Source organism: Lissotriton vulgaris, chromosome 4_1, assembly GCF_964263255.1.
Source record: "Lissotriton vulgaris chromosome 4_1, aLisVul1.2, whole genome shotgun sequence".
NCBI classification, from domain to species: domain Eukaryota; kingdom Metazoa; phylum Chordata; class Amphibia; order Caudata; family Salamandridae; genus Lissotriton; species Lissotriton vulgaris.
The window spans coordinates 1078444097-1078462213 of NC_141691.1; the positions used below are offsets into that span (position 1 = coordinate 1078444097).

The following is an 18117-nucleotide window of genomic DNA, read 5'->3' on the forward strand; positions in this document are numbered from 1 at the left end:
CACTTGTTGTTTGTCTGCCCTGCATATAAATCTCTGCACCGATTGTGGCTGACTACAATTTGCAGGCCATTGAGCACCAGAAGGAGCGAAGACGCACAAAGAATATTGCACACAAACACCTCAGATCCAATTGCTATCGCAGTAGCAACATTTCTGGGTTGGGCCTGGGCTATTCGGTCAAAGGCACTTTATGCACTTTAAAGATTTTATCAGTTCCTTTTAATCTAAATTAGTACATATGTAACACATGAACATGTTCTTACTGTCTGTGATTGTATTGCGTACCCTAGTCCCAATTTATATAATGAATTTTAATTGTTTTTATGTTTCAGCATTTTATAGTTTTCTTAATCGGTTCTATTTTTCTTACCGATCCGGCCCAAGATCTGAAGTACCAAATCATGGTTTTAAAACTTTGTATTTGTATTGTGTTTTATAGAGTATGTTGTGTGCTTTTATGACTTGTCGTTGAATAAAGCTTGTTGGATTGGCTTACTGTTTTTTACATTTGCATAAGCTTTCTGATTAATTGATTTTCAAAAGATCTTTTTAGATCTTCTAATTTCCTCTCTGCCAGCCCTAGCATTGTATACACTAAGGACAATAGTAATTTGTCTAAGATGCCTCTCTTTATTTTATCACTAACATACCTACAACCCCCGGGTTAGCACCCAGTCTGGTTGATGCCATTTAGTGTGTGCAGCCTGCAGACCTTTTTTCACCAGAGATGCAACACAATCTCAATCCACAGCCTGAAGATTTGTGTAAATTGGGAATAGTTCTGCTGAAAGTGTCTATATGTTGTGCAGTTCTGAAAGTCCTTGCAAAAGTGTGAGAAGTTGGCCTGATATATGATGTCTCCAATTCAGGGTGCACCTTGTATCAGTCCAAACAATCCCTTATGGTGTCTGGTTGTAAGTCAACCTTATAGACAAGCTATCCTAAGGGTAGCATGGACTAAGCAGCCTTAAAGGCTTAACTCAAGAGGTTGTGTTAAGCAACTGTTTTACCAATCACAATCCTGTAATATCAAATGAAAGGACACCACACAAGTTATATATTATAAAAATATATGTATTTATTACTAGAATAATCCTCTATACTCTTTATGAGTCTAGAAGCACAAGCGTTTAAACAAAAGCACAGTTAAACATACAAAGTTGCACAATTATGGATGAGGCCCAGGGGCCACGCAAACCATATACTAAAATAGTGGTATAAGTATCACTAATCGAACAGTGGCCAGGCCTAGGGCCTGGGGAATCGCTGGGAGCAATCGGGACTAGCAATGCTGAAGTCGGGAAAAGCCCGCCGGAATCGGGTGCAGCGCTTAAAACACACGTATGCACCAATGCAAAGTCAATGGTGCGTAAAAGTTACAAAGTTACTGTTTTAAGAGTTTTCCGACTGACCTAGAAGGACAAAACTTTAGACTTAGACACTAGAGGTGTATACCAATACAGGAGCACCGGCGTTCAAGAGTTACCTCACCCACAGGAAGCGGGTGCACAGGTGCAAAGTAGTGTCGGCTTTCATCGTGTAGATCTATGGAGCCTGGAGATGAAGATGCTGCAGGCGGCCAGAAGAGAAGTGTCCGGTGCGATCCAAGGGTGGATCGAAGATGTAGATGACCTGAAAGCAGAGGGGACAGAGTCTGGGTCACTCAGCAGTGACCAGGGTGGAACCAGGAAGGAACCAGGCAATGTCTGGCGCAATCAGGTCGATGTTGTGAAGCTTGTCTCTGCTGCAACGTGGACTCTGGGGCACCGAGGATGTCCAGGAGTGGATCATGAGCTGTCCCACAAAGGCTCTCGCTGTCGGCGGTGTTGGCTTCCGGATTGGAGCAGACAAACCTTGGCAAAAGCAACCCATGCAGGATTCGAAGATCGCCCTTTACTCGGACCAGGAGGGTCAGAGCGGGTGCTCCTTTTCAGGGGAGAGAGGGCAAGTCTGGAGCAACCAGACTCACAAGTTAAATTCAAAGGTTCGCCGGTGCTGGGGCCGCTAGCCAACGGGCAAGCGACCGGACCAACGCGTTGAGCCAAAAGATGCAGAAGGGCCCCACACAGCACTCAGTGAGTGTAGAGGGGTGAGCTTCGGTGCCAGAGTGGCTCAGGGCTGGGGCTTCTCAAACTCCAATGCACAGCTTCGAGGGAGCCTCGGGAACTGCAATGTCAGCGCCTCGTGGTCTTTCAAAGATGGCCGGCCCCATGCTTCAGGTCACCTCCATGGGTCTCAGCTCTGCAGGGACTGTGGATCGGGCTGTTAGAAGGCAGGCACACTGGGTCTTGTCAATCTCTGTTGCTCGAGTTCCGGCGGGAACTGCAACAAAGCAAACGTCGAGGTGCCAATGGTGCCTGTTTGCACAGGGTGGTCACTCCTTGACCACAAAGGAGATTCTTCAGTCTTCTACGTCGGGTAGGATGTCGAAGGGTCCAGAGTTTCGTTTCATAAGTTTCAGTCAGGATAATCTGAGTGCGTTGGCACTGCTCCCATTCTTATACCAATCTAGGGGCCTGGATTACCTGCTAGGTCCCTCCTATGGGAGGGACCCAGGAAGGGGGTGGTTACACCCCTTTCCCTTTGTCCAGGGTCGCGCTGGGACTGGGGCTGGTGTGCCCCAGAACCTGTTTGACCGGATTATGCAAGGGGAAGCCTTGTGCGCCCCAGGCACTGTCTAGTTTCTTTCAGCCCTCCCTGCCCCAATACACTATCTCCTGTCTGGTTTGATGTAGCACCTCCCCGCGACAGGAAACCCTTTGTCCAGGCCTCCTCTGCCAAGTTTCGGTCAGCAGCAGGAGGTCAGACTTGTGTCGGTGGCAGCAGCATCTATTTTGTGATGCTGAGGCTCTGGGTAGGATTAACCGCGTTTTAATAAAGTAACACGTCTTCTCCCTCTAGAAGGGTGGAATGCTATCCCCGTCGACAGGACTGTCGAGGGGATAGTCTTCCAAATCATATGACACCTTACACGACATGTTTGGATAAAGCCAAACCAAAGTTAGCACATAACCGCGAGGGATTATAATGCACTTAAGAGTATATGGTATGGCATTATCCTGGAACAGCTAAGGGAGTTGTTCCCGACAGCTGCAGACAGGCTCAGCTCATGCTAGAGAACCATCTCACGTAAAACCAAGCACTCTGCCTCCAGGATTGATAAGGCCTGCCATAGGAGTGACTTATAGGTTTATATGTGTCCAGATATAGGTTTAGATATAGATATGCTATATCTAAGCAAGGGGTGATTACACCACCTTGCCCCAGCTGAGTGATCAACCAGTTGTCAATTTAAGAACCAGCCAGGGGTGGCAAAAGATATGCTGCAGCCCCTGGTAGGCCTTGGATGCACCTATGCCCTTGGCACCTATGGTGCACTGTATAGGGGCTGACAAGGTGTCCAGTACCAAATTGGTTATGTACCTATAGTACATGTCTGTGAATTTAGAGAGAAAACAGCAGGCTGTGGGTCTGATTAGCAGGCCCACAGCCACATTAAGTCGAAAACCAGTGAAGCAAAAAGCAAAAATTGGGGTGACCATAGGATAGCAGACCCTACTCTCCTACACAACCCCCCACCCCCCCCCCCCCCAAACGCAGGGACATTTAGCTTAACCTTGACCAGATAAGTCTTCATGTTCTAAGTGGAAATACCTGCATTACCATGGTCAGTCCCTGGGCGGTGTTCCACTGTAAAGTCCATCCCCTGTAGGGAAATGGACCACCTGAGTAGTTTGGGGTTTTCACCCTTCATCTGATTTAGCCACAGGAGGGGCCTATGGTCTGTCTGAATTAGGAAGTGAGTGCCAAACAAGTATGGTCTCAACTTCTTCAGGGCCCAAACCACAGCAAAGGCCTCCCTCTCAATAGCTGACCAACGTTTCTCCCTGGGGGTCAGCCTTCTGCTAATAAAAGCAATGGGCTGGTCTTGACCATCTACATTAAGTTGTGAAAGCACAGCTCCCACCCCCAACTCAGAAGCATCTGTTTGAACAATGAACTGTTTGGAGTAGGCAGGGCTCTTCAGGATAGGTGCAGAGCACATGGCTTTCTTCAGGTCATCAAATGCCTTTTGACAGCTAACTGTCCACTGAACCTTTTTTGGGCATCTTCTTTGATGTCAAGTCATTTAATGGTGTCACAATGGACCCATAGTTCTTTACAAACTTCCTGTAATACCCAGTCAGGCCCAAGAAGGCTCTGACTTGTGTCTGGGTAGTTGGAGGAGCCCAGTCCTGTATGGTCTGGATCTTACTCTCCAGTGGTTGAACCTGACCCCCACCTACTAGGTGGCCCAGGTACACAACCTTGCGCTGCCCTATCTGGCACTTGGTAGCCTTGATAGTCAAGCCTGCCTTTTGCAGGGCCTCCAGAACCTTCTTCAGGTGGATCAGGTGATCCTCCCAGGTGGAGCTAAAGACAGCAATATCATTGAGATATGTTGCACAAAAGTCATCCAACCCAGCAAGGACTTGATTCACCAACCTTTGGAAGGTGGCAGGTGCATTCTTCAAACCAAAGGGCATCACCACAAACTGATAATGTCCACTAGGGGTAGAGAATGCTGTTTTGGCTTTAGACTCTTCAGCTAACCTGATTTGCCAATAGCCAGCTGTCAAATCAAATGTGCTCAGAAATTTGGCAGAAGCCAACTTATCAATGAGCTCATCTGCCCTTGGAATGGGATGAGCATCTGTCCTAGTGACAGCATTGAGACCTCTGTAGTCCACACAAAACCTCATTTCTCTCTTTCCATCTTTGGTATGGGGTTTTGGCACAAGGACTACTGGGCTGGCCCATGGGCTCTCTGATGGCTCAATCACTCCAAGTTCAAGCATTTTCTGCACCTCAGCCTTTATACAATCCCTGACATGGTCAGGTTGCCTGTAGATTTTATTCTTGACAGGCAGACTGTCACCAGTGTCCAGCTCATGGGTGCACCAGTTAGTTTGACTGGGTGTGAGAGAAAACATATGTCTTTGGGCCTGCAACACCTGTCTGCAGTTCATCTGTTGATGGTCAGTGAGGCTGCCTGCCAAGGCTACTCCATCCACTGAACCATCATCATGGTTCTGGGACAACAAGTCTGGGAGAGGGTCACTCTCTTCCTCCTGTTCCCCATCGGTGGCGATGAGCAAGCTCATGTCCTCCGTCAACAAATGCTTTAAATCTGTTTACATGGAGCACCCTGTGGGGGCTCCTAGGGGTGCCAAAGTCAACCACATAGGTGACTTCTCCCTTTTTCTCCAGTATGGTGTAGGGACCAGACCATTTGTCTTGGAGAGCTGCTGGGGCCACTGGCTCTAACACCCACACCTTCTGTCCTGGCTGGAACTCAACCAGAACAGCCTTTTGGTCATGCCAAGCTTTCTGTAATTCTTGGCTGGCCTCCAGGTTTTTGGATGTTCTCTCCATGTACTCAGCCATCCTGGAGCGGAGACCAAGTACATAGTCCACAACATCTAGCTTAGGCTTTTTGAGAGGTAACTCCCATTCTTCCTTCACCAGACACAATGGACACCTCACAGGGTGGCCAAACAAAAGTTCAAAAGGGCTGTAGCCAACCCCCTTCTGTGGGACCTCTCCGTAAGCAAAGAGCATGCAGGGTAAAAGGGTGTCCCATTTCCGCCTAAGCTTCTCTGGTACTCCTTTTATCATTCCCTTGAGGGTCTTGTTGAACCTTTCAACAAGCCCATTGCACTGAGGATTGATAGGGTGTGGTAAACTTATAGTTTACTCCACACTCTTTTCACATTGCTTTTAAGTATCCAGACATGAAGTTGGTACCTCTGTCTGAAAGAACCTCCTTTGGAAAGCCCACTCTTGAGAAAACTGCAAGAAGGGCCCTTGCCACAACAGGTGTTGTTGTGGTCCTCAGGGGAATTGCCTCTGGATACCTGGTGGCATGATCCACTACCACCAGTATAAATCTGTGCCCAGATGCTGTTTGTGGATCCATGGGACCCACAATGTCAATTCCAACTCTTTCAAAGGGTACCCCCACCACAGGTAGTGGTATCAGGGGGGCCTTTGTTGTGCCACCTGACTTACCACTGGCTTGGCAAGTGACACAGGAGCGACAAAACTCCTTGACATTTTCTGACATATGAGGCCAGTGAAAGTGAGGGACAAGCTGTCTCACGTCTTGTTCTGGCCTAAGTGTCATGCAAGGGGAATATCATGGGCAAGGTAAGAAGGAAGCCCCTAAATTGCAGAGGTATAACCAACCTCCTAGGGGCTGACAAGGTGTCCAGTACCAAATTGGTTATGTACCTATAGTACATGTCTGTGAATTTAGAGAGAGAACAACAGGCTGTGGGTCTGATTAGCAGGCCCACAGCCACATTAATTTGAAAACCAGTGAAGCAAAAAGCAAAAATTGGGGTGACCATAGGATAGCAGACCCTACTCTCCTACAAAAGGTGAAAGGTGAGGGACATAGATTGCATGTAGGTGAGCAGGGCCCCTTCATCGCACCTTTCAGGGGGGCTCCCTAAGGTTTTGTTACGCCACTGACTCGCTGATGTTTTCATTCAAGGACGCACAATAACTCTGCTTTGCAGTCACAGGGGATTTATGATTGGCACAATAACTCTGCTTTGCAGTCACAGGGGATTTGATTGTCGATGGATTTACTGAATGCTCCTAGTACAGGATGTATGGTAGTAGAATACATTCTTTTAGCCTTGAAAAAGTCCTGCGAACGGAACATGTCAGGTGCCGGTATGATAAAATTGTTAATGCCATGTACATAATTCTACTGGAAATACAGAATGACAGAATGGAAGGTCTGAAAAAGTAGCACGACGGAGGAATGAAGAGAATTGCAGATCAAGGGGCCCACTCTTTAGCCTTGAGTGGGACCCTACACTCATAATTTTTTTAGACTCTGTAGTAAAATTATGCACAAAACAAAAAAGAACATGCTGGTATAACAGATTGCAGTCTGAGTCCTTGGAGAATAAATACTGTAGGTGTTTACCTACCTCGTGAAGAAAAATGTGTATGTTATCCCCCTTGTTTAAAGCTTCGTTGGTGTCACTTGATATCTGTAAACAGAAAAGAAGCCTTTCTTAATGTAATTTGTGACATGAAAGCAAAGAGATAATTTGTATGTTTGGCTTTGGCAAAACTAATAGAAGCCGCTAGGGACTCCAGCTGAAGGAGCTGGATTTATAATTGTGAAACTGAATATTTAGTTACTTCAGATTCATGTGTCTGCATTTTATTGAAATTGTTTATATTGTAACTTCCTTTCTCTTTGACAGAATGTGTATGTCAATGTAAATCGAATCATGTCGGTAGCCAGCCGTCTTGTTGAATCTGGCCACTATGCCTCTCAGCAGATAGAACAGATTTCCGGTCTTTTGGAGCAGGAGTGGAAAGCATTTGCTGCAGCACTTGATGAACGAAGCACTTTATTGGAAATGTCTGCTGTGTTCCATCAGAAAGCGGAGCAGGTTAGTATGTTGATGAACTTGTGACCTAGGGAGGTTTTTAAACATTCTCTGGTTCTTATGCTGATTTGTCATTTCCAAATACATTGGTGTGCCATTGACGTGATCATTGAGCCCTTCTGCAGTGTGCTTTTTCTCCCGATAAGTCATTTTTAGCACTAAAACCCTTCTTTCCCTTCTTGCAGAATCTATTCCGTAATTGGCATTTGAGTGAGTCTGCTGTTGGCATATCTCTGAAAAGCTCTATGTGATAACTATGGCAGTTAAATCGTTGTGATTAATACAACAGTTTCTATTTGTGTTCCTAGTCGTTTGTTTTGTGCCACTGATTTTTCTAACCCAGCAGTGTCAATGCTAATTGGTCTCGCATTTGATAGAGTTAGAGCTATTGGCATTGTAAATGACAATGTCTTTTACCCATGTGTTTTGGTTTGAAGTAGAGTGGATGTATGTATGTATGTGGTTTGGAGTGGAATTATGTAGGTTGGATTGGAATTGATAGTTGTGGAATTGTGTGTGGTGAGGAGTGGATTTGTCTTGTGGAATTATGTGTCATGGTGGATAGATAGGGGTGAGAGCTGCACAGAATAGCTAGACAAATAATGTGGTATGGAGTGGATTTGTGTAGTGGAATTATTTGGCATGGTGTCCAGGGCAATTATGTGAATAGTAAGTTTGTGGTACTTACTGGGGAGTGTAAGTATGTTGATTGGCATTTTGTGTTATGGAGAGGTATGTAATGGATTTTAATTATGTGGTGTGCTTTCAATATTGTGTCCTGATGTGGAATTCTGTGGAGTGGTTTGGATATATGTGGTGTGCTGTGTAATTGTGTTGTTGAGTTGAATTGTGGTTTGTTGCTTAACTATGTGGTGTGGAATGGAAATGTGTGGTGTTGAATTGTGTGGTGTGGAACTGTGTGGCATTGAGTGAAATTATGCTGATTGGAATTGTGTGGCATGATGTGGAGTGTATTTATGGGGATTGTTGCTATGCGACATAGGTTTTATGTGGGGTGTATTTATCTGGTATAGAGAAGAGTGTAATTATGTGGCATTAAATCATGTTGCGTTGAGTGGTATTATGTGGAGTGTAATTATCTTGGGTGTTGAATTGTGTTTTTGTGAACTGTGTGGTTAGGAATTGTGTGGTGTTGTATGTCAAACTAAACATCCAGGTATGCCACAAGGTGCCCATGTGAGTGGAGCGATTCTGTTTATTTCACAACTTCAGACTATTCAGATTGGATTCACATTAATGAAGATTGCCATATTTTCCCAAAATTACACAATGTAGTAAAGTGAGAGAGTCTGGATTAAAACATAAGCCTACTGGTTACACAGTCAACAATGTAAGGTTCCTATCTTGTCTAAGAAATCAAATGTATATGTTTTCTGATTATGTGTGTCTTTGTGTGCACTTATTTTGTTATGCAGTGGCTGCTATTTTGGCATACTATTTGAAAACTTTTATTTATATTTTCAAGATAGCTGATTGTTACGCAAGAGCGAAAAATAAATACAATTTGTACAATGCTGCATAGATGTGCTTGTGTAAGAAGCATCTGAACAGCTTGCAGGGCTTGGGCAGAGTGCTTAGCAGAGCAATCTGTAGCTGTAACAACTTTTAATTCATCACAGAGGTTTCCAGAGCTAAGAAAAACACAAGGGTTAGAGCTATTGGAGTTGTAAATAGACAATGTCTTTTGCTCATGTGTTCTGAAGTGAAGTTGGTGTGTGGAGTGGAATTATGTGGTGTGGATTTGTGTAGTGGAATTATGTGACATGGTGTGCTGCTGAAATTATGTGGCTAGTAATTATGTGGTATTGTGTGTACTGGAATTATGTGGAGTAGGATTATGTGTCATGGAGTGTAATTTTGTTAAATGGCATTTTGTGTTGTGCAATGATATGGTGTATCTGTGTTGTAGCAAAGTAGGGTTTGCTTTTATGGTTACTCCCACTTTTTGTTAGTGTCACTCCTTTTCTGACTAGTCTGACCGGGCTCGTGCTAATCAGGACCCCAGTCACTGTGCTCTCTCCCTAAATTGGACTTGGTAAGTACTTTGGTACCTCCCTAATTGGCTACTGGTGTACCCTTCTAAGTCCTTAGTATATGGTACTAAGGTACCCAGTGCATAGGTACACCAGGCGTCTCCCATGGGCTGCAGCATGTATTATGCCACCTATGAGAGACCACTCAAACTGTGACTACAGGCCTGCCATTGCAGCCTGTGTGAGCTGGTACTATTACCACTCACAACAGATATAAATGTCCTTATGTCTGAGGTCACTGCACTTAAAACTTATAAGTCACCCCTAAGGTAGGCCATTCAAGCCTGAAGGCAGGGTTCTTGGTTTAAATTGTGAGGGTGCCTTGCATGAGCAGGACACCCCCTACAAACATAGGAGTCGATTCTCTCGGCTTTGTAAGTGTGGTCAGGCATTTTATACATATAGTGGACTTCAAGTCAATTACGAGATGTCTAACTATATATTGGCTGCACCGAAACTGGTCATGTTTGGTATCCAGCATGATGGAATCCTACCCCAACACCAATTCCAGTGTTGGATGTAGGATCCCATGTACTAGGGGGCTCCCCTAGGGAGCCCCCCTATATTCCCAGTTCCAGACTTTCGTGGTGTGCAGATCTAAGCCTACATTGTTTTACCAGCTAATCTAGGTCTGGATTAATTGAAAAACCATCACTAGCATTAGGAAACATATAATATTTTTTTGGACATGTAAGTTCTACTGGACTTTTAGATTAGTTGTTAAGGGTCTAGCACAACCCTCTCTACAATCTTAGGAAGTTTAGTTTCCTCTGGGGTAGGTAGGTGCAACACCACAATACACCTAGATACCATGTCTTTACCTATGGAATCCAATGGGTCCCAGTCCTCTAGATACAGTGGCATTAGGTTTCAGGAATTAAGGACCCTGTGTACCTCTAGAAAGTTGAAGACTGGTAGTAACCCCACCACTAAGCATCTCTTAGAGCTGCTGATCCTAGATGACCACCAGAATTCTGATAGGTCAGAGAAACAGGACAAAGTGGGTGGGATGCTCCAGAAGATGGGCTAGGAGGTGTTACCTCTAGTAACCCTAATTCTGAGCATGACCAGGAGGAGTCTGATGTCTTCCCTTGGTGAATTCTGATCCCCCAGGGAAGAGTACAGATGAAACAGAGTGTCCCTAGAGGTAGGTCCACCTTTGTAGAGGTAGGTCCACCTTTGTCCTTCCTGGAAGGGTGCAGAGGATACAGGGGTGGTCTAGGTCCTCCTCTGCCAATTCCAATGCTTCTGTAAATTCCATAGGGACCTCCATTTCTAGCAAGAGGGAGGACTCTTTAGAGAGGGAATACCACCTGATGAAACTTGAGAGAGTTAGACTCAAGCTCAGGCAAGGACAGTTGGCCCTTGATAGAGAGACCCTAGAAGTCTAGAGGGCTAGGAAGAATTTGGGACTAGAGTCCCATGTTGATAGCACTGGTGCCCCTAGAGTCAGGTCATAGTCTTGAAGGGAGGGTGATTGGTTTAAAGTGTGAGGGTGCCCTGCGTGAGCAGGACACTCCTGCAAACCTAGGAGTCGATTATCCCGGCTCTGTAAGTGTGGTCAGCCAATTTAGTTATTTAGTGGACATCAAGTCAATTATGAGATGTCTAACTATATATTGGCTGCACCGAACCCGGTCATGTTTGGCATCAAACATGTTGGAATCCTACCCCAACACCGATTTCAGTGTTGGGTGTAGGGCCCCATGTACTGGGGGGCCCCCAGTATTCCCAGTACCAGCCTTTCAGGGTCTAACAGCAAGCTAGTGCTTCTGCCGTTTGTCAGACACAATTCTGCCCTCCTGCTGCTGAGCCAGGCTCGAGCAGGGGAAGGTAGAACAATAGGTTTCCTGTCACAGAGAGGTGTAACCACCTCCCAGGCAGGACTTAGTGTATTCGGCTGGGGTAGGGGTGCTTGCCAGCGCCACCAGACTGCTCTGAAGGGCACATTTAGTGGCCTCCTCCAGTTGAAACCAGTTCAGGGAGCCGTTGGCTCCCGCTCTGGGGTGAAATTGGACAAAGGACATGGGAGTATCCTCCCCTTTGTCCAGCCTCTCCTCTGGGAGGGACCCTTGAATTGTCACAAACCTTTCCTGTGGGTACTTAAGGGCTTGCCTGTGGGTGGCTCTTCAGATTTGTCGTGAGAAGATTCAGATCCGAAACCACTTCATTTTCAACCATCTGGGCACGTTGGACTTGGTAGGGCCTTGCTTTAGGAACCGAGACTGCATCAGGAAGACTCCTGCTGCTCCTGGTCTCTTCGTCCTGCCAGTCTTTTGCATTGTCTGCACCTGTGCTCCATACAGCTTCTTCACCAAGCCTGTGAGCATCCAAGACACCCAAAGGAATTGCCCTTGGATTGAAGGAGTCACTCCCCTGCAGGCACTGCAAATAGGCTGACTGGCCTGCTGCTCCCGATGTCCTACGGACTCCAAAAGGCTCAGCAACACAGGGAGTTGTTCTGCAACTGACCCGGGCCCGCACTGTCTTCTCAGCAAGTTTGATGCCAGTGTTCCCCGTCTGAACCGCTGGAGCAGTTACCCCTGTGCACCGGGTTAACTTTCCATTGCCAAGGCTTGTTGACTTTCTTCCCAAGAGGTCTTCGGCTCAAAGAAGCTCCAGCATCTCCTGCTACTAAGATTTTCGTCCTCACTGCATCCTCTGCACCATGGGCCTACATTCTTGGTTAGCTGCTTGAGGTCCTCCTGCAGCTCATGTGCCTTCGGCCTGTGGGTCCTCTTGAGGGTCCTCTTTAGCTCCAGTGGGCGTCCCTGCTTGCTCTGGGCCTGCTCTGACTCTCCAGCTCTTGGTGAGTTGCTTTGACCTTTATGGCCTAGACACTGCACCTTCGTAGTTTTCCTCATCTGTTGTTGCTGCCAAGGCTTGTTGGTGCTCCCACGGCTTGTTGGTGCTCCCACTGGACACCGACCCCCCTGGCTCTCGACTTCCAACATGGGACAGCTTGTGAATATCTGCTGGTCTTCCACAGCATTGCCTGGTACTCACAGCTGCAGCGATAAGGTCCCAGTCAACTCTCCTGCATCTGTTCATCAGTGGTCATTGGTCTTCTGTACCTCCTGGTCACTTGAGAGTGGCATAGACTCTGTCCGCTCTGCTTGCAGGTACTCCTCTTCAAGATTCCACTCTTGGATTGCACCGGACTCTCTCACCTTCTTCGCCTGTGGCATATTCGATTGTGGTCTACAGCGGTGTCTGACGTCACTTCACACCAATGTACCCGGCTTCCCTGGTGTAGCTATTCTGGTTCCTAGGGTATCCGTGGGTGAGGTGACTCCCCAACCTTCTATCTTCCACAGGGTTTCTTCAGGGTCCTTCAGGAAGGGTCCGTCTTCTTGAAAACTGCAACTGCGACCTCCCCATTGACTTGTATTGTATAGCGTGAACTTGACCCTAGAAGGGTATCGGAGCGCTTTACAGTTCAATAAGTAGAAAATAGATAACCAAAAAACATAAACGCTGACAATGTCTGTTGCAAATCAGGAGTGGGACCCTGGTTGGAGAACAGCTTCAGATCAGTATCCGGAGAATGAGTTTGTGGGTTCATGGTAGAGATTTGTTCATTAAAAGTAGTTTGACTTCTTTATTGAATGAAATGATTGAAGGGATCAGTCTGATTTCAGGGGGCAGTGAGTTTCAGATTCTAGGGACCAATTCAGAGAAGGCTCGGTTGTAGGTTTTCTTTTTTCGAAATTTTTGAGGTTACACAGGCAATGTGCTGGTGCGTGTTTCCACTTTGCTCACAGCCTCCTTGGGTGGTTCCTTGGGTCCTTAGCACTTCTAAGTCTTCTGGGTCCAGTCTTGACTTCGGTCGCTGTGAGAAGTTGGCCTGATATATGATGTCTCCAATTCTGGGGGCACCTTGTATCAGTCCAAATGAAATTAGATTTATAAAGCGCATGGATGCCCTTGAGCGTCCCAGCGCTAACTTAACTGAAAAACAGAAAAGCCCTAGAGAGGGAAGGAGGGGAATAGGATTATTCTGCTATAGGAAAGAGAAAAGTTTTGAGAGATTTTCTGAATTTGGGATAGGAGGATTCCATCCGTATTTCCCTAGGGAGGGTGTTCCAATGTTTTGCTGCATTCAGGGAGAACCGGCGTCCTCCAGTCCGAGCTTTTCTCACTCTAGGGATGGAGACCAGGTTCTCCCCATCAGAGCGGAGGGTCCTTGGTGGTTTATAGGGGCTAATAAGCTTTCTTAGGGCAGGAGGGCCTTTGCCTTGCAATGTCCTGTGAGTAATGCACAGGGTCTTAAATACAATTCGTTCCTGGATGGGGAGCCAGTGCAGGGATCTCAAAAGTGGTTTGGCCGAGGCCCTTCTGGGTGCCCCCATGAGCGTTCTTGCTGCAGCGTTCTGGACCCGCTGCAAGGAGTTAATTGTCTTTTTGGGTGCAGCCAGAAGGAGAGCATTACCATAATCCAGTCTTGATAGTATAAGACCTTGAATTAGGAGCTTCCTAGATTGGAAAGGCAGAAGGGGGAGCACTTTCTGCACTGACCGCAACAGGCCGAAACAGCTGCCTGCGACTTTCTGGGCGTGGGTCTTGAATGTTAATTGGGGTTCAAACCAGACCCCGAGGCTTTTGATTTTCTCCTTTGCTGGTGGCAGATCACCCATGCAGGGGGGCCAGAGCTCAGAAGGCAGAGATGTAAAATGGTGGCCTAGGAGCATAATCTCCGTTTTGGCTCCATTAAGTTTCAACTTGGAGTCAGTCATCCAGGAGAAGATTGCCGAGAGGCAGCTCGAGAGATTGTCCGAGCATCCCCCTTGTTGAGTCAGAGAGACGACAAGTTGGGTGTCGTCAGCATAGCTGATGGATTTAATCCCGAATGGGGCTACTAAGTCCTCCAACGGAGCCATGTAAACATTGAACAATGTGGGGCTCAGGGAAGATCCCTGAGGAACCCCACATTGAAGAGGAAAGGGCTTCGACGTGGTACCGTTCTCCCAGATCCTGAAGGACCGGTTGTCGAGAAATGATTTCAGCCACTTGAGGGCAGACCCTACAATGCCTAGTTTGGAGAGACGGTGGACAAGGGTGGGGTGGTCTACGGTATCGAACGCGGCGCTCAGATCCAGGAGGATCAGAGCTGCTGATCCCCCTGAATCTAAGATGCACCTAGCCTCTTCAGCAACCACTATAAGGGCAGTGTCTGTGCCCTGCCCAGGGCGAAATCCCGTTTGGGAATTACCCAGCAAGTCATTACTCTCCAAGAATCCGGAGAGCTGCCGATTCACCCACTTTTCTGCGATTTTGCCCAATCCAGGTAACAATGAAATAGGGCGGAAATTTGCCAGGTCGGCGGGATCAAGTCCTGGTTTTTTAAGGAGGGCTCTGATTTTTGCCTGTTTCCAGCTTGGGGGGACAATGCCGGTAGTGAAAGAGGTATTCAGGAGATCAGTAGCAAGGGGGGCGATGGTACTCATGATTTGCTTAAGAACGTGCATGGGAGCTGGATCAGAGGGCGAGCCGCTTTTGATATTGGAAAGTGTCGTGCAGAAGTCTTCCCTGGAGATGCACGAAAATGTCTTAAGTAAAGGGCCTGAGGTGGAAGGAGGGGGGGGGTCAGAAGCCAGGGGAGTGCCTGTTGAAGGAAGACTGTCTAGTATTTTCTGTATTTTTTGGTCAAAAAAGTTTGCTAACAGGTCACATCTAGATGTGGAATCATTTTGTGGAATGATCGGCGCTGGAATTTTGGTCAGTTGAGCGAGTATTTTGAAGGTTTCCCTTGAGGAGTTGGCTGCCTGTTTAATTTTCTCTTCAAAGAAGGAGGCCTTGGTCGTTTGTAGTGCATCTTTGTAGAGTCTCAGGGCAGCCTGGTAGGAGGTTTTGCTGCTAAGGGCCCAGTCCCTCCTCCAGATACGTTCTGCCTTTTTACAGGCTTTTTTAAGATCTCTCAGTGCTGTGGTATACCAAGGGGATTTAAAAGTACTACTCTTTTTTGTCACCATAGTTTGGGGCAGAACCATGTTCAGGGAGCTATTGAGCCAATTCTGAAAATTCTGATCTGCGAGCAGAACATCAGATTCTGGTTCAGGAGCAGATTTCTCCAGTGCCGATTTTAATTTTTCCACTGAGAGTTTCGGCCAGGCTCTTTGGAGAATGCGTGGGGGCGGGGCGCCGGTCACTTCCAAACGGAGTTCCCAGGAAAAGGGAACTACAAAGTGATCAGACCAAGGTATGGGCAAAGGTGAAGTAACTAGGAACTGAGTGTTGTTAGAAAAAACAGGGTCTAACAAGTGACCTTTGTTATGAGTAGCTTCCTCATTAAGGAGATTAAGTTCGAATGATTTGAGATTTGACCTAAGCTCTGCGGCTACTTTGTCGTTGGGGTCATCGAAATGAAGATTTAGGTCTCCGAGTACCAGAAAGTTAGAGGCCCGGGCAGCTGCAGCCAGTCCAAACAACCCTTGTGGTGTCTGGTTGTAAGTCAACCTTATTAGACAAGCTATCCTAATGGTAGCATGGACTAAGCAGCCTTAAAGGCTTAACTCAAGAGGTCGTGTTAAGCGAGCTGTTTTACCAATCACAATCCTGTAATATCAAATGAAAGGACACCACACAAGTTATATATTATAAAAATATATGTATTTATTACTAGAATAATCCTCTATACTCCTTATGAGTCTAGAGGCACAAGCGTTTAAACAAAAGCACAGTTAAACATATGAAAGTTGCACAATTATGGATGAGGCCCAGGGGCCACACAAACCATATATTAAAAAAGTGGTATAAGAGATACCAATCGAACAGTGGTTAGGCCTAGGGCCTAGGGAATTGCTGGGAGCAGTCGGGACTAGCAATGCTGAAGTCGGGAAAAGCCTGCGGGATTCGGGTGCAGCGCTTAAAGCACACGCATGCACCAATGTAAAGTCAATGGTGCATATAAGTTACAAAGTTACTGTTAAAGGAGACTTCCGCTCAACCTAGAAGGACGAAACTTTAGACACATACACTAGAGGTGTGTACCAGTGTAGGAACACCGGCGTTACTAAGTTACTTCACCCACAGGAAGCGGGTGCACAGGTACGAAGTAGTGTCAGGTTTTGTCACGCAGGTTGCTGGTGCTTGGAGCTGAAGATGCTGCCGGCGTCGAGAGGAGAAGTGTCCGGTGTGATCCAAGGGTGGATCGAAGATAAAGATGATCTGAAAGCAGAGGGGACAGAGTCTGGGTCACTCAACAGTGACCAGGGTGGAACCAGGACAGAACCAGGCAATGTCGGGTGCTTTCAGGTCGCTGTCATGAAGCTTCTCTCCGCTGCCACGTGGACTCTGGGGCACCGAGGATGTCCAGGAGTGGATCATGAGCTGTCCCACGAAGGCTCTCGCTGTCAGCGGTGTCGGCTTCCGGATTGGAGCAAACAACCCTTGGCAATCGCAACCCACCCAAGATTCGAAGATGGCTTAATACTCGGACCAGGAGGGTCAGAGCGGGTGCTCCTTTTCAGAGGAGCGAGTGCAAGTCTGGAGCAACCAGATTCACAAGTTAGGTTTCAAGGTTCGTCGGCACAGGGGCCACAAGCCAACGGGCAAGTGACCGGGCCAACGCGTTGAGCCAAAAGATGCAGAAGGGCCCCACGCAGCACTCGGTGAGTGTAGAGGGGTGAGCTTCGGTGCAAGAGAGGCTCAGGGCTGGGGCTTCTCAAACCCCAATGCACAGCTTCGAGGGTCACTCGTGGGCTGCACGGTCAGCGTCTCGTGGTCTTTCCAAGATGGCGGGCCCCACGCTTCAGGTCGCCTCCACGGGTCTCAGCTCTGCAGGGACTGTGGATCGGCTGTTGGAAGGCAGGCATACTGGGTCTTGTCGAACTCTGTCGCTCGAGTTCCGGCGGGAACTGCAACAAAGCAAACGTAGAGGTGCTGGATGGTGCCTGTTTGCGCAGAGTGGTCACTCCTTGACCACAAGGGAGATTAGATTCTTCAGTCTTCTACGTCGAATAGGATGTCGAAGGGTCCAGAGTTTCATTTCATAAGTTTCAGTCCGGATAATCTGAATGCTTGGGCATTGCTCCCACTCTTATACCAATCTGGTGGGCTGGATTACCTGCTAGGTCCCTCCTATGGGTGGGACCCAGGAAGGGGGTGGTTACACCCCTTTCCCTTTGTCCAGGGTCGCGCTGGGACTGGGGCTGGTGTGCCCCAGAACCGGTTTGACCGGATTATGCAAGGGGAAGCCTTGTGCTCCCCAGGCACTGTCTGGTTTCTTTCAAACCTTCCTGCTACAATCCACTATCTCCTGTCTGGGGTTGTGTGACACCTCCCCACGACAGGAAAGCCTTTGTCCAGGCCTCCTCGGCTGAGTTTCGGTCAGCAGCAGGAGGTCAGACTCGTGTCTGTGGCAGAAGCGTTCATTTTGTGATGCTGAGGCGCTTTTAAAAATCAACCGCGTTTCAGTAAAGTAACATGTCTTCTCCCTTTAGAGGGGTGGAATGCTATCCCCGTCGACAGGATTGTCGATGGGATAGTATTCCAAATCGTATGACACCTTACACGACATGTTTTGATAAAGCCAAACCAAAGTTAGCATATAACCGCGATGGATTATAATGCACTTAATAGTATATGGTATGGCATTATCCCGGAAC

The 18117-nt window shown here is 47.3% G+C and overlaps 1 protein-coding gene across 1 annotated transcript in view; it reads left to right on the top strand.

Moving 5' to 3' along the window:
• The window catches only part of TRIO (trio Rho guanine nucleotide exchange factor), a 5246815-nt gene that overhangs the window by 910588 nt on the left and 4318110 nt on the right, over positions 1–18117 (top strand). Inside the window, exon 7 of the mRNA XM_086965300.1 lies at positions 7269–7460. Coding sequence (XP_086821426.1) covers positions 7269–7460 — 192 coding nt within the window. The remainder of the gene's footprint in view (positions 1–7268; positions 7461–18117) is intronic.